The sequence below is a fragment of the Dromiciops gliroides genome, chromosome 1 (genome assembly GCF_019393635.1).
Source record: "Dromiciops gliroides isolate mDroGli1 chromosome 1, mDroGli1.pri, whole genome shotgun sequence".
Lineage (NCBI taxonomy): Eukaryota > Metazoa > Chordata > Mammalia > Microbiotheria > Microbiotheriidae > Dromiciops > Dromiciops gliroides.
The window spans coordinates 136,778,684-136,804,603 of NC_057861.1; the positions used below are offsets into that span (position 1 = coordinate 136,778,684).

At 39.9% G+C, this 25,920-nt stretch overlaps 1 protein-coding gene across 1 annotated transcript; it reads right to left on the reverse strand.

Moving 5' to 3' along the window:
• CTHRC1 (collagen triple helix repeat containing 1) lies at window positions 1-25,920 on the reverse strand. Its single transcript, XM_043977305.1, has 4 exons — window positions 25,646-25,920; window positions 12,765-12,986; window positions 4,347-4,563; window positions 1-371 (listed from the first exon to the last, which is right to left on the reverse strand). Exons 1-4 carry the CDS (start codon window positions 25,805-25,807, stop codon window positions 229-231), a joined length of 744 nt encoding a protein of 247 aa, XP_043833240.1. The 5' UTR covers window positions 25,808-25,920; the 3' UTR covers window positions 1-228.

Genomic DNA, 25,920 nt, shown 5'->3' on the forward strand with positions numbered 1-25,920 from the left:
ATCCGGGGCTGAGAGTTTAGGGGTAAGTATTCATACCAATAGCAAAATCCTCAAACTGTCTTAAACATGTGTAATTTGACATTAAAAAAGAAGAAAGCCTGAATACTCACTACTAGACTACATCTGTTTTAAAAAAGTTTAACTTATATTTTTAAGTACAAAATGTTTCTTAAAATAAACTGTTTAAAATGTATTCAAAAGGAGGTAGGGAATGAGGACTTGCAGGATTCACTTTGGGAGTTCTTCGATGATGATTCGGGACACTGAATTCCATCCAGTTGAGGCATCTCCTTTGGGGTAATCTGCACAGGTGCCAACCCAGACAGCGATGTCCACTAACCCAGCACTGATTCCTTCACACAGACCTTCCACTGGGAAACAAGGACCACAGTTAGAACCTCCATGAGATTTCACAATGAAGTCAATCCACTTTTGTTGGTTGCTGTTCTTTTAGCTTATTACAAGTCTGCCACCAAACCCAAAGCTGCTTAATACAGAAACTGGCATGACTTATTGATTTTAAATTCATATAGTCAATATGGGTTACTACAAATAATGGGCCATCTCCTTCTTAGTTTAAATTGTATAAATAATTTTTGGAAAATTTTAAACTTATCATTGCTATGGAAGCAGCCTATGTATTAAAATGAAACTTTTATAGTATAATTTTTAACTTCCAGGAGAAACAGAAAAGCATCAAAAACCAAAAACCAAAACACAAAACCCACAATACCCCAACCAACCAATAGAAATCTATTCTATTTTTCAAAGTAGAAGAATTTGATTTGAGATGTGCCTCTTATTTTGTTGTAATTCTTTCTGACAGCTGACATATCAGAAACAGAGGACAGCTTCCATGGGGCAGGGGTAGGGGTAGGTTAGAGCAAAATGATTTTCTTAGTGCTCAACTTATATCATAATTTTATATGTTGCTTTCCTTTTCTGTTTGTAGTTTACAAAGACTGCTTCTTACAGAGAATCCATGGCAGTCACATAATTTTAAAATACAAAAGAACCATGGTAAAACTAACATTCTGACTCATCTTAACTCAGTTCTGACTTTTTAAAAAGGCTTTTTAATACTCATCTAGGCTCAGTTCCTACTTTTTTTTAGAAGACTTTCCCTGTCCTCCTTCACTCACCCACCCACCCATCTTACACAGGCTAGCAGTGCAGCAGCCAAAAGGCCTGATTCCACTGCTGATCAGCCTAGAAATGTTGACCTGTTCCATTTCTGACCTGGGCTGGTTCACTTCTCCTTAAGCAGCTTGGTGGCTTCTGGTCCCAGAGGTTCATCATATTGCTGCCAAATCTAGTTTAGATACTCAATTGGCTTTGTTTTACTACGGTTCAGAACTCCTGAACTCAAGAAATCCACCAGCCCCAGCCTCCCTGGCAGCACGGACTATAGATGTGCAATATCATTTCTATAATGCATCTACCCCCTCCAACAGCAATTGGTACCTATGCTTTTTCGTTCTATTGAATTTTATAAATCTTCCATAGAAAAGCCAATGAGGATGCTGGTGATCCTTTTTATAGATGCTAATTCAGCACTGAGGCTGGCCATCTGTTCTCTCTTTTTCTTCGCACATGACCTACCATGTGGGTCTGTTCTTCTGATGATGGTACATCATCCTTAAGGTGGAGGTACACCTTGTTGAGGCATTTTAATGCTATTTCTTGGGCACCAATCATTGTTGGCAATCCAACCAGGTTATCTTCACCATGTATCTTTGTATTGCCCTTTGGATGACCTTCGCTTGTAATTTGTTTTTTGTTGTTGTTGTTGTTGTTTTGGTTTTTATTTATTATTTTTTTGTTTTTTTTTAGTGAGGCAATTGGGGTTAAGTGACTTGCCCAGGGTCACACAGCTAGTAAGTGTTAAGTGTCTGAGGCTGGATTTGAACTCAGGTACTCCTGACTCCAGGGCCGGTGCTCTATCCACTGCACCACCTAGCTGCCCCGTAATTTGTTTTTAATATTGTGGAACTCTTCTTAGTTTCGAATCAGACTACCTGGGCTTAAATCCCAGTTCCTCCACTTATTACCTGTGTGACTTTGGCTTCTGGTTCTAAATCTCTGGTCCTATGAGAATATTGCTGTTAAAAGGAAGGACTTTTGCAACAGTGAGGAGTTTGTGCAGTTTCCCAAATGTTATTCAGTCTGATCTTCTCTTCCTATTTGATTTTGGATATAGCTCATTATGTAGCTATCTAGCATGAGTCCCAGATATATAAATGAATGAACTAAATCAATGGGGATTACCCATCTAATCACGTCCAGTTCAAGACTCTCAATATGAAACCAGAGCTACTGTGGAAGAACCTGGATCCCTAACGGGAGCGTCCAAGAATATTCAAATTTCTCTACTGTCTTTGACTCACCTGGAAATTAGTCCAAAAGTGCTTCAACATCACTCCTAATAATTTCAGCATTCCAGGCCTAAATTTCAAATATGTGAACTTGAACTGGCATTTGACCCACTATATTCTAATAATAGCTGACATTTATATAAGATTTGTAAAGCTCTTCACATATGTTATCTCATTTGATCCTTATAACAACCCTGTGAAGTAGGGGCTATCATTCCCATTTTACAGATGGGGAACTGAGGCTGAGAGGTTACGTGACTTGTCGAGGGTCATATGGCTGGTAAGTATCTAAGGAAGAATTCAAACTCAAGTCTTCTGGGTTTCAAGTTCAGCACTTTATCCACCTCACTGCCTCATTATGATTCTCTATCATATAACAGAGATAGAAGAGACATTAGTCATAATTTAATTTAATTTCTGTTTTCCAGATGAGGAAAGAAGTCTTGAGCAATTAAACAATTTGTACAAGGTCACAAAACTAGTTGGTAGAGTATCCTATCCTATGTGGTACTTATACTTCCACTGAAGTCCTACTGTAATGTCTCATTGTGACGTGAAGGTGGCCTTGGGTTCTTGAAGGTACACTAAAAGAGTACAGGCTATGAGAGGACCTACCACACTGGAAGTGCCTCAAAAATCTGCCCCCCCACATTGGCCTATACATCTGTAATGAAGGACCAGTCTGATTACATGCAGGGTAGCTCTATGGCCACTCCCAGTGGTGCTGCTATTATTGTTTAATGCCTTTGAGCCCCCACAAGAGGTTAGGCTCTCTCTGGGGATATATGCATGTATACATATATTCATATACAAATATATGCATATATACATACACATACATACTAAACACCTCCCTTTCACTCAAAAGAGGCACAGAACTCACCATGTATATCAAAATTCACATACTAAATAAGGAAACACTGGTTTTATTTTTTTAAGTTGCTTTGTTACATTTGTTATTTGGGTTTTTCTTAATGCTTTCAGAATTTATCTCGTTTAGTCCTAAGGTCCAAACTGGAAGTCAGATATAAAACTTCAAACCACACCCTTCTGACTATTTACTCCAAAGAACTTGTATATAAAAACATAGGAGAGAAGTCATGCCATCTAATAAACATCAATAATAGCATCTAACCTCAGCTTTCAAGATTACTAAGAGCTTTTGGTGCATTTTCTCATCTGATCAGAGGGACATACAAGCATAGGTTTAAAGCTACAAAAGATCTTAGAAAGCAAGGAAGCAGTTTATATAACTAGTGACAAATATGTCATATACACAGCATGTCATTCACAAACATGCCATATACACAGCAAGCCTACATCAATTTTCCAGATTGTTTCCATGCACAGAAAACCTAAAAGGATAAGAAAAACCTCTGCCCCAAGGAAATGATCATTCCCTTCAAACTGGGTGCAACCTTAGACTTGATTCAAGAGGAGAAACCAGAAATAAGATGGATTGTGAGGGTTTTCCCCTCATGTTGGCTATATGGCTTCTCCCTTTCCAAGAGCAGAAAAGAGAATCAGGCTCCTATTACTGTTTAGTACTGGCCCCAGTAATCCATCAACTAATTTATTATATCTTGCAGAATACTAAAAATGATCACTTACATTAAGTTAAAATGTCAGTCAACAACAACCAGATATGCATTTATAAAGCACTTACTGTATGCTAGGCACATGTAAATCAAATGTAAGCCCCTTGAGGTCAGGGGCTATTGTTTTTTCATCTTTGTAGCCCCAACTCTTAGAAGAGTGACTTGCACATACTAGGCACAAAAAGATATTGACTAAATTGACATGAGTTTGTAAATTGCCCAGAGGCCTATGCTATAACAGATTATAGGAATCTATTCATCTAATGTGAGAGCAAAACTTAAAAAGTGGTTTGTTAATCATTCCTCTCCACAGAACAAAAGAAGCCAAGGAAGATCTCACAGAACATTCTCTCACATATGTCAGTTTTCATACCTGAAGAAGTTCGATGAATGTTAATAGTTGAATTCATCTCTGGGCTTCCTTGATCCAAATAAATTATGGCTTCAATGGGAAGTGGTCCAGAGCATTCGGCACCATTGAATGTAAAATACCACCTTTGGCAGCAGGCACTTTTGCATTTCAGTCGAAGGGATCCACTAAAAAGCACCCTGAGAGCACTATTGGAGCGCATCTTTGTGAATGTGCATTCCTAATGCAAAAACACAAATGTGGACTTAAGACACACAGTTGCTATTCTACTTCCTCCAAAATTAAAGCATGCTTTCAAAATGTGAATTGTCTTCAACCCCACAGTCCATACTTTAAAAGTATAACTAGCCAAATTATGTATTTTTATGGTAGGAAAGTAAATCTGAGTCATGTTCAGATTTATGCACACTATCTGTGCATCAATGGGACAAAACAGCTGAGTTACTAGCATTTGGATGGAGCTAAGCCAATACATGCCTTGATTATGAATAAGAGATCAGTTTAATGGTAGTTTAACCTTATATGATCATAGACCTAGAACTAGAAAAGATCTTAGAGGTTGTTTAGTCCAATGCCTGCAATTGAAATATTAGGAAAATGAATTCCAAATTTTGCTATATAGATATAAAGATATATACATATATTAATGTATATATAGATAGATATATGCACAAAACGTGTACATGTATGTATATACACATACATGCTTATACATGTGTGCACACTGTACACAATACACATGTGTGTGTATGTATGTGCATTGTGTGTATGTATGTGTATTATGTCTATAATTTATATCTCTATAATTTAGAGAGATAGACAGAAAGACAGAGCAAATACAGGTTTCGAGCCAGATCCTCTGACTTCTTTCCCCTTTGTGTTATATTGCCTCTTAAGGTAAAGTAAGGGTAGCTCTTTTAACTGCACTCTATTCAACCTCTGTGTGTATTTGTGTATTTCTCTGTGTACAAAAATAAATATTGTATTTTATTGAAATCATTCTTATGAACTTTTTTCCTCATTACAAAACTGGGGAAAAAACCCCAGAGATATTAAAAGATGAATTTTTTTAGTCCATTCACATTTTTTGGTCTCAGGCATTGTGCCAATATTGGAACAAAGATTATTGCATTAAAAAAAAAAAGAAAACAATCCTGTTGCTTATTCTGTACAAGTCTGAACATTAAGGCTCAATTTTTCTTGCTTCCTCACAAAAGCTGTCAAAGCATTAGGACACATCAAAGATTCCATGAAACTACTTAGATACCAGCCAGTTCTGTTGCTAATATTAAAAACTGAAGAACATTGTACTTAAATCCTACTCATACTATTTCCACAAATGGAACAAATATAAGCACATCTTCAACATCAAAGTAGTAATAAAGCTCCAAAATAAAGAGGTTCATCAATGGCCAAAACAATATATTAATTAAACACTTCGGGAGGAAAACATTTTAATAGTAGAAAAGTTGGTTGACTGATGTTTCCATTATAAAGCCATCCCATGTATTAAGTGACAAAACAATCAAATGCACTGACTGTGATGAGAGACTATATAGTCCATGCATCACCTCTTCTAACATTGTACTGACAGCTCTATTCAGTCTTTACCTTAATGATATCGGTAAAAGGTTGTCTTTTAATTTTACTCTTTCCCTTGGACAATTTTTTTTCATCTTTTAAAATTAAAGGATATTTAATTAATTTAGTTAATGGAAATTTGATTTTTGCCAAAATCTGTCCTTTGTGAGAATAATATGGTCCTATTATTTTGTATTCACAAAGGTTCAAAAGGATTACAACTATTACAAAGAAAAATATTCTCCAAATAACTAATATTAAAAAGCTGTGGGGGCCAAGATGGTGGAGGAAAGGCAGTGAGCTCTCGAACTCATGACACAATCACTCCAAAAAACATCCAAATAACACCATAGGAAAATGCCCAAAGCAGCAAAACTCACATAACAATGTGCTGAAATCATCTCCTAACCAAGAACGGCTTGGAAGGTCAGAAGGAGGGAGCTGCTGTGCGGAGACAGGAATCGAGCCCAACCTGATAGTCACCCTGACACAGATCCAGTCCCAGGAAGGCCTCACCAGAGAAGGAGACCCCCAGAGCCTCTGAATCATCTGAAGCACCAGTGTCATCTGGAACTAAGCTCACAGTCTGGTTGGGGAGGGGCACAGGTTTGTCAGAGCTAACAACCACAACACACAAAGCTGGTTGATTAGCAAGTTGATCTGGGGTCATCTAGGACCAGGGAAGAGGCCAGGTGAGTGAAGAACCTGATCCTCCTTAAATCATACCACCTGGGACTTCTTAAGCTTGGGATACTGCAGCCTGGAAACAGTGCCCCACTTTAAGGAGCTAAAAGTCAAGTAAAAAGAAAGGCAAGATGAGCAGACAGAGAAAGGTGAGGACCATAGAAAGTTTCTTCCATAACAAGGAAGACAGAGGTGTACCCTCAGAGGAAGATGTCCACATCAGGGCCTCTATATCTAAAGCTTCCAAGAACAATATGAATTGGTCTCGGCATAGAAGTGCTCAAAAAGGACTTTGAAGATAAAGTTAGAGAGGTAGAGGAAAAAATGGAAAGAGAAATGAGGGTAATGCAGGAAAGACATGAGAATAAAGTCAACAGCTTGAAAATTCAAATTGGCCAAATGGAAAAGGAGGTACAAAAGTTCTCTGATGAAAATAATTGCCTAAGAAAAAGGATTGAACAAATGGAAGCCAGCGACTTTCTGAGAAACCAAGACACAATAAAGAAAATCCAAATGAATTAAAAAATAGAGGGCAATGTGAAATATCTTCTGGGGAAAACTGCTGACCTGGAAAAAAGGTCCAGGAGAGATAATTTGAAAATTATTGGTCTACCTGAAAACCATGATCAAGGAAAGAGCTTAGACATCATCTTCCAAGATATTCTCAGGGGAAATTGCCCTGAAATTCTAGAAGAAGAAGCTGAAATAGAAATTGAAAAAATCTACCCATCACCTCCAGAAAGAGATCCCCAAAAGGAAAACTCCTAGGACTATTATAGCCAAATTCCAGAGCTCTCAGGTTAAGGAGAAAATATTCCAAGCTGCCAAAAAGAAAGAATTCAAGTACTGTGGAGCCCCAGTCAAGATAGCACAAGATCTAGCAGCTTCTACATTAAAGGACCAGAGGGCATGGAATATGATATTCCAGAGGGCAAAGGAAATGGGATTACAACCAAGAATCACCTACCCAGCAAACTCAGCATAATCTTTCAGCGGAAAAAATGGGACTTTAATGAAAAAGAAGACTTTCAGATATTTGTGATGAAAAGACCTGAATTGAATGGCAAATTTGACTTTCAAATACAAGACCCTAGAGAACCATAAAAAATTGGAGGGGGCAGCTAGGTGGTGCAGTGGATAAAGCACCAGTCCAGGATTCAGGAGTACCTGAGTTCAAATCCGGCCTCACACACTTGACACTTACCAGCTGTGTGACCCTGGGCAAGTCACTTAACCCCCATTACCCCACCGAAAAAAAAAAACAACCAACAAACAAACAAAAAATAAATTGGAGCTGAGGGACATACCTGGGGTTGTACAGTGGGCGACTGTCTTGTGTCTAAGACCAGGTTTTGGCTGGGATCCCCCTGAGTCCAGGGGTGATGGTTTGCCCACTGTGTCACCTAGCTAGGTGATGATATCTTTAGGGTTAAATTGAGGGGTGAAGGGAATGCACTGGGGGAAGGGGAAGGGCAGAGGTAAAATTGTACATGAAAGAAACAGGAAAAGGCTTATAGAGTGGGGGAAGAGATGGGAGAGGAGCAGGGCAGTAAATGAATTTTACTCTCATCAGAAAAGGCTCAAAGACCTTAAACTCATCAGAGCTGCCTCAAGGAGGGACTAACACACACACTCAACTGGGTAGAGTAATCTCTTTAATCTGGGCAGTAAATTAGCCTAACGCTCATCAGAAATGGCCCAAAGACCTCAATCTCATTAGAATTGGCTCAAGGAGGGAATAATGTACACACTCAATTGGGTGGAGTAATCTCTCTAACCCAGCAGGAAAATAGGAGGGGAAGGGGATAAAGAGAGAGGGGCAAAAGAAGGAAGGGCAGAGTGGGGGAGGGGACAGACAGAAGCAAATCCCCTTTGAAGAGTGATAGGATGAAAGAAGATGGATAATAGAATAAATATCATGGGGAAGGGAATAGGATGTAAGGGAAACAGTTAACAATAGTAATCATGAAAAAGAGAAAAGGGGGGAAAATTGTACAAAAAATATTTATAGCAACTCTTTGCGGTGGCTAAGAATTGAGAATCAAGGAAATGTCCATCAATTGAGGAAAAAGCTGTGCTATATGATTGTAGTGGAATGGTCTTGTGCTACAGGAAATGACAAACAGAATGATCCCCGAAAAACCTGGAAAGACTAATGAACATTGATGTATAGTGAAGTGAGCAGAGCTAGGAGGACATTGTGCATAGTGACAGCAGTATTGTTCAATGAGCAATTGTGAATGACTTAACTACTCTCACAATGCAATGATCTAAGACAATCCCAAGGAACTAATGAGGAAGCTTACTATGCACCCCCATAGAAAGAACTGATAAAAAGAACACTTGTGGATTGTACATATGTAACCTGATAGCGATCTTGTGGAGGGAGGAAGAAAGGGACGGAGGGAGGGAGAAAAATTTGGAACTCTAAATCTTATTAAAATGAATGTTGAAAACTACCCTTACATGTAACTGGAAAAAATAAAATAAATGTTTGTTAAAAAAAAAAAGCTAATGCGACATTGAACAAGGGGCGGAGCCAAGATGGTGGAGGAAAGACGTTAAATGCACAGAGCTCCTGATACAATTACCCCAAAAGCAGAAATAAAAGAACCCCTGGAGCAGAAAAACCCACAAAAATATGGGCTGAGATTATTTTCTAGCCATAGACAGATTAAAGGGGGCTGTGCTGAGCTACTGGTAAAGTCCAACCCTGTGATCTCACCAACAGAGACCCCAGGCACGCAGCACCAGAGGAACTTAACCCCCAAGCCTCAGAATCAGCTGCAGCCCCAGCATCTTCTGGAACTGAGCTTTCTGTCGGGTGATAGGGCTGAAGGGCTGGGGTGTCAGTGGGACCTAGGAAGGAATTGTACATATATAACCTGGTTGCACCCCAGCAGGGAACCAGGAAGAAATCCTGAGTGGCAGGAGGCCCAGGGGGGGAGGGGCACAGGCTCATCGAAGCTAAGAACCACACCACAGAAAGTTTTGCTGGTTGGTTGTTTAGTAAGTAGGCTTGAGGTTATCTTCAGACCAGAGAACAGGCCAGGTGAGAGAAAAACCTGACCTCCCTCAAACCAAAATACCTGGGACCCTCTGAAGCTGGGGACAATAGTGTAGCCTAGAAGGCGGGCCCTCCAATGGGGAGTTAAAAGTCAAGTAAAAGCTGGCAAGATGATCAAGCAAAGAAAGTTCAGAACTATAGAAAGTTTCTTCAGTGACAAGGAAGATCAAGGTGCACCCTCAGAAGAGGACAACGACCTCAGGGCCCCTACATCCAAAGCTTCCAAAAAAAATGTGAACTGGTCTCAGGCCATGGAAACTCTCAAAAGGGACTTTGAAGAGAAAGTAGGAGAGATAGAAGGAAGATTTAGAGAGAGGGAGGAAAGAATGGAAAGAGAAATGAGAGCAATACAGGAAAGTCATGAGAAAAAAGTCAACAGCTTGAAAAGTCAAATGGAAAAGGAGATTTTAAAAAAAGCTAATGCTATGATTTTTAGGGCGGCTAGGTGGCATAGTGGACAGATTGTTGGGCTTGGAGTCAGGAAGACCTGAGTTCAAATCCAGCCTCAGATACTTACTAGCTGTGTGACCTTGGGCAAGTCACTTAACCCCTGCCTGCTTCAGTTTCCTCATCAGTAAAAGGGGTATAATAATCCCTACCTCCCAGGGCTGTTATAAGGATTGAAAGAACTAATAATTGTAAAGTGTTTAGCACAGCGCCTGACACAAAGTAAATATTGTATAAATGTTAGCTGTTATTAAAATAGCCCAAAGGTCTTCTTCTCAGTCCTCATCCTTTGATCTCTATTCAGCTTTTGACACTGGCAGTCACTATTCCCAATCTTTCCTGAATCTCTGTCCTCCCTTGGTTTCTGTGACATTGTTTTCTTGGTTCTCTTTCAAATCTTTCTAACCACTCATCTTGATAACACTTCAATTTTTCTTTTTGTTCCCAACCCCTGAGAATGGCCATCCATTCCCCAAGACTGTCCTAAGCTGGCTTCTAACTTCCTATTCTATCTGTTGGCAATCTCATCCACATTAGCTTCAAGTGATCACCATTTTCCAATATTGCCACATCTGTTCTTTAGCGTCCACATCTACCTCCCAGGAGTCAAGTTCCACATGTGTAACTGTCTGCTGGGTTCCTTTATGTCCTGTAGATTTTTCAAATTCAACAAATCCAAAACAGATCAGCATCTCTCCTCCAAACCTGCCCTTTTGCCCTATTAAAGAATCATACTTGATTCTTTCCTTTCCCAGTTGCCAAGATCTGTATTTTATTCAAAGTATGTATTATATCCCTCCTTTCCTTTCCACTACCACTGAAACCATCTTAGCTTAGGCTGATTATCTCTCACTTGGTTGGGCAATGAGGGTTAAGTGACTTGCCCAAGGTCACACAGCTAGCAAGTGTCAAGTGTCTGAGGCTGGATTTGAACTCCTGACTCGAGATCCAGTGCTCCATCCACTATACCACCTAGCTACTCCATAAACTTACTCTTTTTTTTTTTTTTTTTAGTGAGGCAATTGGGGTTAAGTGACTTGTCCGGGGTCACACAGCTAGTAAGTGTTAAGTGTCTGAGGCCAGATTTGAACTCAGGTCCTCCTGACACCAGGGCCGGTGCTCCATCCACTGTGCCACCTAGCTGCCCCCATAAACTTACTCTTAATCAAATGTTGTGGTATGGGGGCAGTTAGAAGTTTCTATCTGAGAATTATCAATCAAAATTGTACTGCAGGAACCAGGAGAACATTGTACACAGTAACAGCAACATTGTGTGATGAACAACTGTGATGCACTTAGCTCTTCTCAGCAATACAATGATCCAAGACAGTTCCAAATAACTCATGATAGAAAATGTTCTCCATATCCAGAAAAAAGAACTGTGGATTCTGAATGCAGATTGAACCATACTGTTTCTACTTTTGTTTTTTTTTTAATTTTCTTTTTTGAGGTTTTTCCCTTTTGTTCTGATTCTTCTTTCACAACATGACTAAGGCAGAAATATGTTTAATGTGATTGTACTTATACAATCTATATCAGAGAGGGAGAAAAATTTGGAACTAAAAACTTTATGAAAACAAATGTTGAAAACCATCTTTACATGTAACTGGAAAATAATAAATACTTTTATGATTAGAAAAATAAAAAATAACAAAAGAAAATTGTACTGCAGAATTGTAAGCCCAAGGTTGTTAGATCCCAGAGAGTGCTTCAGCACTATTCCATCCCTACACTCACATAGCCTATTTCTGAAGCAGATTTAACCAATTAGTTTGACTGGATCTTTGATCAAAATGCATTGTTCCACATGATGTTGGGTTTTTTGTTTGTTTGTTTTGGGGTTTTTTTTTGCAAGGCAATGAGGGTTGAGTGACTTGCCCAGGGTCACACAGCTAGTTAAGTGTCAAGTGTCTGAGGCCGGATTTGAACTCAGGTCCTCCTGAATCAAGGGCCAGTGTTTTATTCACTGTGCTACCTAGCTGCCCCCCAGGCTATTAGTTCAAATACAAATATTATAAAGCAATGTGATCTGAGTAGTAGGCATAATCTCTTGCCTTAAATTTGCACAAGCTTTTGTGACAATCCATTTCATACCAAGCTCACTGCTATGACTAAAGAATTATCCCTAGACATACCCTTAAGAGTTCCTCACTTAATGAAGCATCTATATTCACATATATTACTTTTTTTTTGGTGAAGCAATTGGGGTTAAGTGACTTGCCCAGGGTCACACAGCTAGTAAGTGTCAAGTATCTGAGGCTGGATTTGAATTTAGGTCCTCCTGAATTCAGGGCCAGTGCTCTATCTACTGTGCCACCTAGCTGCCCCTATATAATATATTCACATATATTACTTTTTACCCAAACATTTTTAGAGTAATTTTTAGACACTATGAGTAAAACAACAGGGTGAAATCTAATGACTTCTTTTTTTGAAATTGGCCCTGAATTATGACCCATTTTTTTATACTTGGAAACTGGAGCTGTTTGTTTTAACTTAGATTAAAGCTGTCAGAGTTTCTGCTCTTGAATTATAAGTCTTGAGATGACTTTGGGCCAGATGAAAGAAATCTAACCAGAAATTTAACACTGAAACCTTGCAATCTTGATATCTCAGCTTAGAAAAATTCTGAATTTACTTACTGCAATTTTCCCAAGATCTATGCCATAGTTAAGTGCACTCCATGAACACTGTTTATAGTTGGGTGACCAGGTCTCTTCAAAGGTTTCTCTCAGACATTCACCCTTTTCACCTTTGAATCCATCCCGACCTGGGATTCCAGGAGTACCTGGGATGCCATTGGCTCCAGGACTTCCATCTCTGCCAGGCACCCCAGCAGGTCCTTGTATGCACATGCCATTATACTAGGGAGAAAGAGGGAAAAAACCCATCACAATACAGCTTAATTGTAATGCAAAGATACCTCCTGATTAGGAAAACAGCATCTGAGAATCTTTTAAATGCCACTTTTGTGGCTCTACCTAAGAAAACATTGACAAAATTTTCTTGAAATAATGATACATGACTTTAACAAAAGTAGTATTTACTTTATGTTGGCCACCCACAATCCAGATTATCACTTTAAAAGTATAATTTTACATATTTCAGTGAAGCATTTGGTACTACCATTTTATATCACTGGCTACCCCCACGATCAAAGAGGAAATACATGTTTCCTTATTGGTAATGATGAACCCTGAAAACTACTGCCAGTCTTCCAGTCCCCCAGGCTTGCAACATCTAAAATCCTTGATTTTTCTCTCTCATCCCATAGATCCAATTGGACACCAAGTCTCACTGATTCTACCTCTAAAAGATCACCCACATCCTACTCATATCCATTCATATTGCTGCCACCACCACTTCCTCCTCCCTGGACGTGTGTGACAACCTCCTAATTGGACTGCCAGGTTCCAAAATTTCCCCTCTCCAATCCTCCACGCAGTTGCCAAAATAACTTTCCTAAGGAAAGAATTTGGTCATATCACTCACTATTAAAGAAACTTCAATGGCTTCCCATGGGCTTTAAGATAAAATGCAATTTCCTCAGCTTGGCATTGAAAGCCTTTCACAATCTTGCTGTTCCATGTCTTCCCAGATCTGTTCACAACACTCTTTTTTGTGTACTTTATATTCTAGTCTCAATAACCTACTGTTATTGTATTACTGCCCTTGTACTTGGAATCTCATCTTTCACCTCCCTGCCCTTGCCAGACTGTCTCCCCAGCCAGGAATTCATTCCCTCCTCATCTCCCCTCCATGGAATCCTAGGCTTCCTCTAAAGATCAGCTTATGTGTCACTTCTTAAAAGAATCTTTTTCCTCCTGCTCTGCTTTCTCAAATAAGCTTGTGATATGCTTATGCATGTAAATGGTTAGATCCCCCTGCAATTGAAGGCAGGAACTGTTTTTTTTTTTTAATTTTGTCTATATCCCCAGCAGTTATCAATGAACCTTGCAAATAATAGTTGTTTAATAAATGTTTTGTTTGTTTTTTTGTTTTGCGGGGCAGTGAGGGTTAAATGACTTGCCCAGGGTCACACAGCTAGTAAGTGTCAAGTGTCTGAGGCAGGATTTGAATTTAGGTCTTCCTGAATCCAGGGCTGGTGCTTTATCCACTGTGCCACCTAGCTGCCCCCATGTTTGTTTGTTTGTTTGTTTGTTTAATTGTAACGGATATGTTTCAATCCTCACTAGTTAGGAACGGGATTTAGTCAGAACACCAGGACCAAGACGATAAGGGCTCAGGCACGATCATTACACATCTGGAGCTTGCCTGTAAGCTTAATGACTTATCTTTCCAATATGTCTCATTGACATTGAAAGAACCTTCTGCGCGCGAGTCAGGGGCTCGCCCGAAAGCCACCCGTGGAGCAATGAAGGTGAAGGCCGGCAACCTCCGGCCGAGGTGGGATCCCGAGGCCTCGTTCCTTCTTCCCGTCCTGCTGAGGGCGCACCACCAGCCCGTCTCGCCCGCTCCACCGGGTAGGTGGCGCACGAGCGTGCGTCTTAGGATACCTGGGCAGGGCGAAGCCAGAGGATACTTACTAGCTGTGTGACCCTGGGCAAGTCACTTAACCCCAATTGCCTCACTAAAAAAAAGAAAAAAGAAAAAAAGAAAGAACCGTCTTCCTCTGGAACTGAATTTCCTCATGATTTGAGACATCACTATTTTCTCAAAAAATATAGAGGGCAGCTAGGTGTCACAATGGATAAAGCACTGGCCCTGAATTCAGGAGGACCTGAATTCAAATCCAGCCTCAGATACTTGACACTTACTAGCTGTGTGACCTTGGGCAAATCACTTAACCCTCATTGCTCCGAAAAAACCCCCAAACAAACAAAAAATATGGAGCAATAGATAGACAGACACACAGACAGAAGCTTGTTTATTGTCTAAGTGTGAAAGTGAGTCAATACATGGAAAGATGTTTTGATGACTTAGTTGAAAAATTTAGTTACTGGCAAAGTATTTTAAAAGTTCTATTTGGATTTAATTTTTATTCTAAAAGTATTATTCATATTCACCAGCAAATATATGAAATATATAGGCTATTGGGATTTGCATTTCTGTTGGTTTGGTTTGGTTTGGTTTGGGGGGGGGGGGTTGCATTTCAAATGGCACAGAAGTAGAGAAACCATTATGCCTTATTTTGGTATTTTGTTTTGTAGCATTATCACCACTAAAGCTTACCTTTCCCTTGTATTCCCAAAACCTGTTCTTCATCCACACCATGTCCTCCAATCCCTCAACCCTTTGGTTCTTCCCAGGCCATGATTCTAGCACTACCTATACTTTCCTCCCTCCTCCCTTGGTGAACCAGTTCAACTCTTCACTGTCCTTTTCTCTTAAGTCCCTTAACTTTTTATTTTATCACTGATATAGCCGTGACAAGCCTCAGCCTTGGATCACTCCCACCAGTAGTTGCCTTCACGCCTGTAAACGTACTACTAAACAAAGCTAGAGAAAATCATGAAACCATGCTTATGGGGTTCATTAAAATTTTATGTTACAGAACCTCAACTGGGCTCTCATTGCTGAAAGGCAATTCTTTTAAATTTCCTATATCAACTCATTATCCCACTCACCATACAGTTTCTTCCAAATTCTTTTTATCCCTCCTCAAATCAAGAAAAGATCCCTCTCCCGCTACTCTCAATGCTGAGGACATTGTTTCATATATTTTTATCATTTCACCTTCTGTTTATTCTCCTCCCTTTCTGCCACCCATCCCAGAAAACAGCAATAGTCAAAAACCCTTAATGTCTAGTGACACAAATTTTCATATTGTCCAAGTCCAGATATGCACATCTTTCTGTATTTTAAATCTATGATTTCTATGCATTGTTTCATATTTTACAGAAAAATGAAGTTATTCAACAAGAGCTTCCTTTTCTCTCTTCCCCCATCTCACATTATCCAGCTGCCTTCTTCCACTATTTCTTGTCCTATTTCTTTTTTTTAATTCTTTTTTTTTGTTGTCTTTTTTTGGTGAGGCAATTGGGGTTAAGTGACTTGCTCAAGGTCACACAGCTAGTGTCAAGTGTCTGAGGTGGGATTTGAACTCAGGTCCTCCTGAATCCAGGGCTGGTGCTCTATCCAATGTGCTACCTAGCTGCATCTTCCTTGTCCTGTTTCACACAGAGGCAACCCTTCTTTGTCAAGGGAAACTCCTCTACATGCACAAATAATCTGATTCTCTCCCTTCTTCTCCAGCAGATTTCCCCTCTATCACCCCCAGTCTCTCACTTTTCAATCTCTCCCAGTCTATTGGCTGCTTCCCTATTGCCTACAAATATGTTCATAATTCCGCTACCTCCAAAAAATGTATTTTACTCATCCATCTCCAGTAGTTATCCTCCCATACCTTTCCTCCTTTTTATGGCTAAACTCCTTGAGAAGGCCATCTAAAATGATGTCATTGGGGGTCAGCTAGGTGGCACAGTGGATAAAGTACCGGCCCTGGATTCAGGAGGACCTGAGTTCAAATATGGCCTCAGACACTTCACACTTATTCGCTGTGTGACCCTGGGCAAGTCACTTAACCCTCATTGCCCCACTCCCCCCCAAAAAAATTATGTCATTACTTACTTTCCTCTTGTTCTTTTCTGAACTCTCTATAGTTTGGCTGCTGTCTGACTTCATCATTCAAATAAAACTGTTTTCTCCAAGGTTACCAAACCTAATCTAATGACCCTCACTCATCTTGACCTTTTTATAGTCTTTGATACTGCCAATAACTTTCTTCTCCTTGATATTCTCTTCTTTCTAGGTTTTTGGAACACCATTCTCACATGGTTCTCCTATCTACCTACTCCTCAGTATCCTTTGCTGGTTCTTCATTCAGGTCATGCCTGCTAACCATAGATGTCCCCCAGGCCTTTGCCCTGGGCCTTCTTCTCTCTATATACTTCTTCACTTGGTGATCTCACCAGCTCCCCTGGATTAATTTATCATCTCTATGTTGATGATTCTCAAATGAACTTATCCAGCCCTGTCCTTTCTACTGACCTTCAGTCTCAAATCTCCATCTGTCTATTGGACATCTCAATCTAGATGTCTCAAAAACATCTTAAATGTGCCATGCCCATGATAGAACTCTTTTTCTTTCTCCCCCAACTTTTTCCTTTCCAAATTTTTCTATTACCAGTTATAGAGAGGACCACCATCTTCACAGCCACTCAGGGTTACAACTTAGGTGTCATCCTCAATTCTTCACTTCCTTTCACCCCCATATGCAATCTGTTGCCAAAGCTTGTCAGTTTTACCTTTGTAACATCTCTGGTATAAGTTCCTTTCTCTCCTTTGACACTGCCACCACTCTGGCACAGGTGTCCTTATCTGGACTATTGCCAATAGCCTGTTGGTTGATCTGCCTACCACAAGTCTCTACTTATTTCAGTCCATTCTCCACTCGGCTGTCAAAGTGGTCTTTCTAAAGCACAGGTCTGACCAGTGTTATTTCCCCACTCAAATTCTACTGAGTCTATATCACCTCTAGGATCTAATATAAAATCCTCTGTTTGATATTCTCTCTCACCTTTCCAATCTTCTTATACCTTACTCCCCTCTTCTCCCATATAATATGCATTCCAGTGCCGCTAGCCTCCTTGTTGTCTCTTGCACAAGACCCTCCATTTCCAAACTTTGGGCATTTTCACTGTCACTCATGCATGGAATACTCACCCTCTTCATCTTATTCATCTTAGTCCCCTGGCTTACCTAGCCACCTTCAAGTGCCAGCTAAAATCCTATCTTCTACAGGAAATCTTTCCTAATCCCGCTTAAATCTAGTGTCTTTCCTCTATTGACTATCTACAATTTATCCTTTTTTGTTAAATTTTGTACCTATGTGTAATATAATTATATATTTTATATCCTATTTGTTATCATTTACAGCTATATATATAGGTATATATAAGATATATATTTACATATGGGCATATGCCTACATATCCCTTATATCCCATTTGTTATTTTTATAGCTTGTTTTTTACATAGTTGCTTGCTATTTTCTCTCCCTTTGGAATGGGGGCTCCTTGAGAGCAGGAATGCTCTTTTGCCTGTTTTTGCATCCCCATTATTTTGAAGTGGCTGGCACATTGTAGGTATTTAATAAATGTTTATTAACTGATTGATGGTGAGTCTTCCAGTTAGAGTTCTGGACAGTTAGACTTTACTTTTTCTGCATGAGCATTTTGCCTCCATCCACCCTCCCTCTACAATCAGCATTTCTGAAACAGTGTATTTAATCATTTCAGTTGTATCCGACTATTTGTGAATTCTTCGGGGGGGTTTCCTGGCAAAGATACTGGAGTGGTTTGCCGTTTCCTTCTCCAGCTCATTTTAAATAAGAAAACTGAGGCAAACAGGGTTAAGTGACTTGCCCAGAGTCACACAACTAGTGTCTGAGGCCAATTTAAACTAAAGCCTTCCTGACTCCCATCCTAGTGCTTTATCCACTGCCCCATCTAGCTGCCATTGCATTATAGCCCCATTCATATCTTTTCTATTTGTACCTGGACTCTCCCTGTAGGAATAAAGCCTAATTTCCTCTTACAGAGCTTCGCAGCTGAACCTCTCTTCCTCTAAGTCTGCTCCTGATCACTGATCCCTTAAAAGAAAAAAGAAAAAAATCCAACAGGAATACCATGTGACTACATCCCTTACTCACAGTCTCTCAATTGTCCTTGTGGAATCAAGTAAAAACTACTGTCCCCCAATGACCTACTTCACCTCATTCTCTGCTAGCCTTCTACTGTCAGCTCCATCAAGACCAACGTTACCCATTTCCACCTCTGAGTCTTAACACTGACTATCTTTTATATTTTCTATATGGAGCAAAGTTAAAGAAAAATCCTTCTGCCTAGATTCCAAAACAAAGACACCACCAGGGGGCAGACCTTGCTGAAAGTGTGAAAGGAACATTTTGAAAGGTAGTATACAAGGAATTTTAAAGGACAGATTCAGTTAAAGTAAAATCCTATTTCCTGGACTGCAACTGATCTCAGATGTAGAAGAGCTTTTCTTATTTTTCCTTTTTAAGAGGTTTTTAGAATTTGCTTATTACCAAAATAGTAATATCAACAGGATACCACAACTATAAAAACAATGGTGGACATCTCATCCTCAATGAAAACAATCAAATGGAGTCCCAGTCATTTAAAAAGTAATTGAAATCTTCCTCCCTCAGAAAGTAAATGAAACTTCCTTATAGATACATAAAACAAATCAATATGGCTAACAAAGAAGAAAATACAAATTTGGAAGCCTGGAATTGATGTTTTAAAGGGATGTTTTTAAGCATTTTTATCCATCAATTCAACAATCTCTCCACCTCTAAGCTTTATCTTATTCTAGCTCCAGCAGGCTTTCTTCAACACCCCTCACAACTCACACTTAACCACAGCCTAGCTTCTTGGGATTGCCATTGTTCAATTTGATGACTGCATAAAATATATGGCAACTTTAGTTGAATTGGGTTTTGGGGGGCATTTGCCACAAGAAGTGAAAAGGGAGGTTTCTTATAAATATCTGGCAGACACTTTGGATAACCAAAGGCACATACATAGCCACTAGCATCTCCAAAGGAACCCATGAACTTGTCTCCAAAGTTTGCTCCATTCATTTCCATAGCTCCATCAAAGCTATTTCTCATGTGCTAGATTCTTGAGCCTAGACCTGGGCCCATAGTGAGTTTAATTCTCTCTATGTTATTGGCTCCTATAAGGTCCAATCCTGTGCAATCTATATTATTAGCACTGATAGGGCTCAAACCAGTAAACATTTAATTCATAACTTGGACCTTGCAGGCTATACCAGTTCCCATGCCAGTAGGTAATAAATAGTGCATACTCAGATCCATGTGATCCACACTTAATTCCATTCAATCTATAGTTGAACCAACCCAACTTACAGGAGTAGCCATTCTCTCAATACCAAAACACAAGGACAGCTCCCATTTCCTCTACCCTTATATGTATCCTATAGTTTACCCATCATCTCAATACTTTTGGTCACATAGCCCATTTCAAAAGGATCTTTTTGCTCTATTCCTGATCCCATTTCTTCTAAAGTGGACACCATTCAATCCATGACAAGGTCCATTCTCTTCATATTAGACCCTATTCTGTCCATTCCATGGACTAGGCCAGACCAATCTTTTTAATGTCAGTACCATTTATATGGTCAATTTCGGGGCCCATCCACTTGATTACAGGATCATTGCCACTGCTACCACCCATTCCCCTCAGAAGAGTTTCTCAAAAATTGTGAGCCATTCCCATCTCATTTCAAGCAAAGTTTCTCTCAAATCCTCCAGCCATTCCTCAATCCATTTTATTCATTTGTCCCACATTCATTCTAGATCTAAACTGACCCGTGTTTTTCATGCCACTACAACTAAAAGAACCTTCCAACTTTAATTCTAAACCCATGCCTTCTATTTCTATTGCTTCAGGTCATATTTTGCCATTCTTTTATCTTTTTCTTTTTTACATGATTAGCATCTGTGGGAATTTCTTCTAGTTTTAGTCTCATGTCAATGCTATCAATTCTATAAAAGAGTTACTAGAGGTACTCCAAAACAAAAAGCCCCCATTTCGGTAAGGCTTTCTCATCCATTTTCACATGTCTTGGTCTGTAAAACAGAAGCTGATCATTGTATATTAATGTAGAATAAACTGTTTCAATTAGTGGTTCAAAAGTAACAGTGTTGATTCCATGACTTTTCCCATTTTCTTCTTCAATAATGTCTACTCTAAATAGTACATCAACCATACAGAATGCTTCTTTCAATTTATTCCAGCCAACTTTATAATTCGGATTTGCCACATATAATGTGCTTCCAAGTCTTTTGATCTTTATCATGCGAATAATTTTACTTAGGACAGTGGGTGAGATATGAATTATTCCTGGGTCAACTGATTCCATAGTCCTATGTAGACATCAACTTTTGCTTTGCTCTCTGGGCTTCTTCATCATCAGGATTTTCTTTGGCTTTCAGAAGTACTCTATTCAGACCTTACTCAGTCAAAACTTCACTAGCTTTTTTCATGCTTTCTTCCATCTTGAATTCAACATTATAAAGAAAAACAACTTTGAAATACTTGAGGACTCTCATCAAGACAATGAACAACAATGATGCCAGAGGATTGAAAATTAAGAATTTTATTCACCACTTCACAGAGAGGTGATGGATTCAAGATCCTGTTTCTATTGTAAGACACTAAATTTAGTTCAAATAAAAACATTTCTTTTCTTTCCCTCTCATGCCACCCCCCTCAATTGAACCAAAAAAAGAAAAATTAAATCCTTGTAAGAAATATGGATAGTCAATAAATTGGCCATTTCCAGCTTTTAATTTATATATAGAAATAATTTTTATATATTCATATATGTACATATACATACACATATACATATGTGTATACATATGTGTATATATTAGTTGATTAGGGGTTTGGTTTGTTTTCTTTTTTTAGAGAGAGAATGCATGCTGGAGTGTCCAAAATAGCTTTTTGAAATGGGTCGGATCCAACCTGGGTGACTATAGCAAAAAGATCATGCATAGGAGAGGGTTTAAAGAATAACCAAATGTTAAAATTAGAAGGAATCTCAGAGGATATCTAGTCAAATTCATATCCATGCTGGGGACAGAAATGCCAGGGGCTTCAATAATAATAGCTGGCATTTACACAAAGTTTAGTGTCTTACAATATACCACCAATACATCTCATTTGAACCTCATCACAGTCCTGTGAGGGAAGTATAAAAAGTATAATGATCCACATGTCACAAACAAAGTGGCTGAGCTCCTGAACTTTAAATAATTCACCATGATCACACACAACTAATAATCAGAGGAAGGATTTTAACCTAGGTCTCTCTTAATTCAAAGTCAAAATACCCATTCCACTACACTGCACTGCCTACCACATCTACTTTAAAGGAAAAGCAACAAAAGAAAGAGATTTTAAATCTATACCATGTAAATGACATGCCAACACCAGACAAATTAGTAGACTTCTAGAGTTGACAGGTGGAATATTTGAAATTCCTGGATAGAGACTGGACCTGTAATTTCATTGGTATAGAGTGAAGAGAGTCTACCAATGAAAGTAGGTATCTTTGGGGCAGCTAGGTGGCACAGTGGATAGAGTACTGGCCCTAGATTCAGGAGGACCTGAGTTCAAATCCGGCCTCAGACACTTGACACTTACTAGCTGTGTGACCCTGGGCAAGTCACTTAACCCCAATTGCCTCTCAAAAAAAACCAAAACAAAACAAAGAAAGTAGGTGTCTTTTCTGCAGTTTATAGTGTCAAACACCCATGGAGTTTACAACATTCCCAAGTGCAACCTGAACCAGATTAAACTATAATTAGGAAATATTTAACAAAATAAATGAAAATACAATACAACATAATGTTATTTTGCGTTTTTTTAAGTCAATATATAGCTATAGGAATCTTCATGTACGATTAACTGGCTCCTGTTTCTATTTGAGTTTGACATCTAGTTTGGTCTATAGAATTGAGAGATTAAGTGGCTTACTAGTATTTGTCAGAAACAGAGGTCTTCCTGGTTTCAAAGTCAACTCTTAATCCATAACACCATGCTGCACATATATACATATATATACACACACATACATTTTTATATACAATAAATATATAACATATACTTAAATATGGTTATTATATACTTACTATATATATATATACTTATATGTATACATATATATTGTGTATTCACATGTATAGTGCTTTAAGGCTTGCTAAATGCCTTCATGTATAGTACCTTATTAGGTCTTCCCAAAAGCTTTCTTAGGTAAATATTATTATTCTCAGCCATTTTACAGATGAGTTTAAGTGACTTGCCTAATTTCACACAGTTTGTAAGCACCTACGGTAGAATAATAATAATGGTTAACATTTAGATAGCACTTTAGGACTTGCAAAGTGCTTTACATATACTATCTTATTTGATCCTGACAACAACTCTGTGAAGTTGTTCAGTTGTTTAAGTTGTGTCCAACTCTTTGTGACATATTTCTGGGGTTTTCTTGGCAAAGATACTGTAGTGGTTTGCCATTTCCTTCTCCAGTTCACTTTATAGATGAGGAAACTGAGTTAAGTGATGAGCAATATAGATGAGCAAACAGGTTTAAATGACTTGCCCAGGGTTATACAGCTAGTAAGTGTCTAAGGCTGTATTTGAACTCAGGTTTTCCTGACTCCAGCCCCAGTACTATATCCACTGCACAACCTATCTGGCAAGGAGATACTATTATTATCACCCCCACTTTACAGATGGGTAAACTGAGGCTGAGAGAGGTGCCATGATTTACCCAAAATTAAACAAGTAGTGTCTGGTTCAGGATTTGAACTCAGGCCTTCTTGACTCCAAGTTCAGTACTTTTTCCACTATTCCTTGCTATAAGAGTTAAGCACAGGAAGATATTAATAAATAAATCCTTTCATCATCGGAAATGTCCATTGTGTCTTCAATACTTGAAGGTTTTGTGATTCCCATGGTGTGGGCCCTCCCTGCATGCACAAGGAATACAACCCCATTCACTGGGTCAGATAGTCTTGTTGAGTTGCTACTTCCACAATATTTATCCTGTTCTTGACCCACCCCCCACCCTGTGACTAATGTGGCTAAGTCTTTGCACTTACCTAGTCCACGTACTCAAGCTAGGATTTCCAGACCATGGGCTCAGCTCGATTGTTCTGTGATTTTTTTTTTTAACCTCATCTTTACTTTTTCCCCCTGCCCTATTTTTTCATCAATGTAGGAAGTAGGTTTTAGATGGGTAGAAGAGAAGCTTGGAAGTCTTCAGGAAGGAGGAAATAGAGTGGAGAATGGAAGGACAGGGAGACTTTCCTGCACTGAAATCCTTGATTTGTCCTAGTCCCCTAACTAAGGACTGGACCATGCAAAGTGTCCTTTCTTGGCTGAAGTGAACCTCTCTGCCAGTAGAAAAGAATAACAATCCACAAAACCCATGTTGTCTAACTTCCTTTGTAATTTGAAGACCAGGAGAGAAGAGTGCCTCTGGGTCATCTACCCAGGGAGTAGGAGCTGCAATTTACTTCTTTTTGGTGACCACAGCAATGGTCAGGAAGAGTTCACTGTAAGGGAAGGGGGGAGAAATCAGGTTTCTAAATATTAACAGGCAAATTTTGCTCTGATTTGAACCATAGTTAGTTAAATATGCAGCCTTTCCAGTCACTTTAGTGCAATTGCCTGAAGTTCCCAACCCTTTTTTGTTTACTAGACTAGGAAAACATAGGATAAGGGGGATAATTGTGCTGGGTACTGGAGATAGGAATATTAAGAATGGACACTATCTCTGCCTTCAAGGAGCTTACATTGTCCCTGGTGGGAATACAACTGGATCCACAAATAAGTACAAAATATACACAGAGTGATTTCAAGGGAGTGGGGGAAACAACCTCCAATTGAAAGGTGAAATCCTTCAAGAGAGCTGCAAAAAGGGGTCTGCTTACTCAAACCACTTTCCTTCTAAAAGTAAACGATCTTAATGGAAACCAGGAGCAGAGAGAGGAAAACTGCCTTACCATACATACAACTTTTTTCCTGACAAAACCACCAGGGAGAAGAATATATATTCAACACCAGAGGATCCCTTGATACATGATTTCATAGGCTCATAGAATTAATATCCCTAGAGATCACCTATTCTAGCTTTTTTTATTTTACAAATGAGGAAACTGAAGCCCAGCTTTAAGTAGCGACCTGAGATGCATGGGTTATAAAAAACAGAGCTGGGATTTGAACCCAAGTCCTTGGACTCCAAATCCTCTTGAGTGTCTTCTAGTAACTAACAAAATTTGCAGATATTTCATTAGTAACCCATAGGGAGACCTAAAAAAGTTTTGCTCCACTGCATCATCCAGGCACTGAGCTAACCCTGGTTTTTTCAACCCCTTAAGACCGTTGCAAAGGTACTAACCTAAATGGGTAGGGCAAGTTCTTTATGGGGAGCTCCACCCTCTTCACTCTGACAATGCCATCACTACTCCAAGATTTCTCCCTCTTCAAGTTAATTTCCCTCTCCAGAATCCCAAGCCCCATAGCACATGTCCTTCCTTCCACGTAGACAGACTTTAGACGACCCATCCCTGCTCCTGCCCCCCAAGTGGAATAGGCAGGCAGACACATAGGGATGGGCAAGCAGGCAAGCAGACAAAAGCATACATAAAGGAGGCAGTGGGGCAGGCTGGCAGACACACCCAACGGTACCATCTGTAGCTTTTGATCATCTCTCCAGTCTCAGGACCCAAGCTCCCTCTCCAGCATTGCCAATACCGCCCCGTTTGCCCCCACACTGCTGGGGCCAGTCTCCATCACCTCCATCTACTCCCTTAGCCTCCTGAGGTCCTAACTCGCCTCTACTCCCCAACTCCCTGGGCCCGCAGCCCTCCCACGGGACGAGACGAAGTCGACTGGACCGTACGGGGTGGACTGGAGGGGACGGGATGAGACGGGCTCACCAGGTCCACCACCTCCCTGGGGCGGGGCTGCGATTTCTGCTTTCCTTTGGGGTTCTCCATGCCTCCCAAAGGCGCGGGCCACAGCAGCAGCAACAGGAGCTGCAGGAGACAGAGGTGCAGCCGGGTAGAAGCGGTGGCAGCAGCCGGGTCGGAGGAGCGCATGGTCCCGCCGAAGGAGCGGCTGAGAGGCGCGGCTGAGTTCTGGCCGGCTTGGAAGACGGGGTGGGAAGCGGCTGAATCGGTCAGTGTCTGGCCCTAGCGCTCTCTGCAGCCGC

What these genes read in the sequence shown, in the direction of transcription:
- CTHRC1 (XM_043977305.1), bottom strand. Translation starts at nt 25,807, where the DNA reads ATGCGCTCCTCCGACCCGGCTGCTGCCACCGCTTCTACCCGGCTGCAC. An exon ending in CCAGGGAGGTGGTGGACCTG is followed by an intron (nt 12,987 to 25,645) that starts GTGAGCCCGTCT and finishes CTTTCTCCCTAG; the next exon opens with TATAATGGCATGTGCATACA. An exon ending in CATTCATCGAACTTCTTCAG is followed by an intron (nt 372 to 4,346) that starts GTATGAAAACTG and finishes CTTGTTTCCCAG; the next exon opens with TGGAAGGTCTGTGTGAAGGA.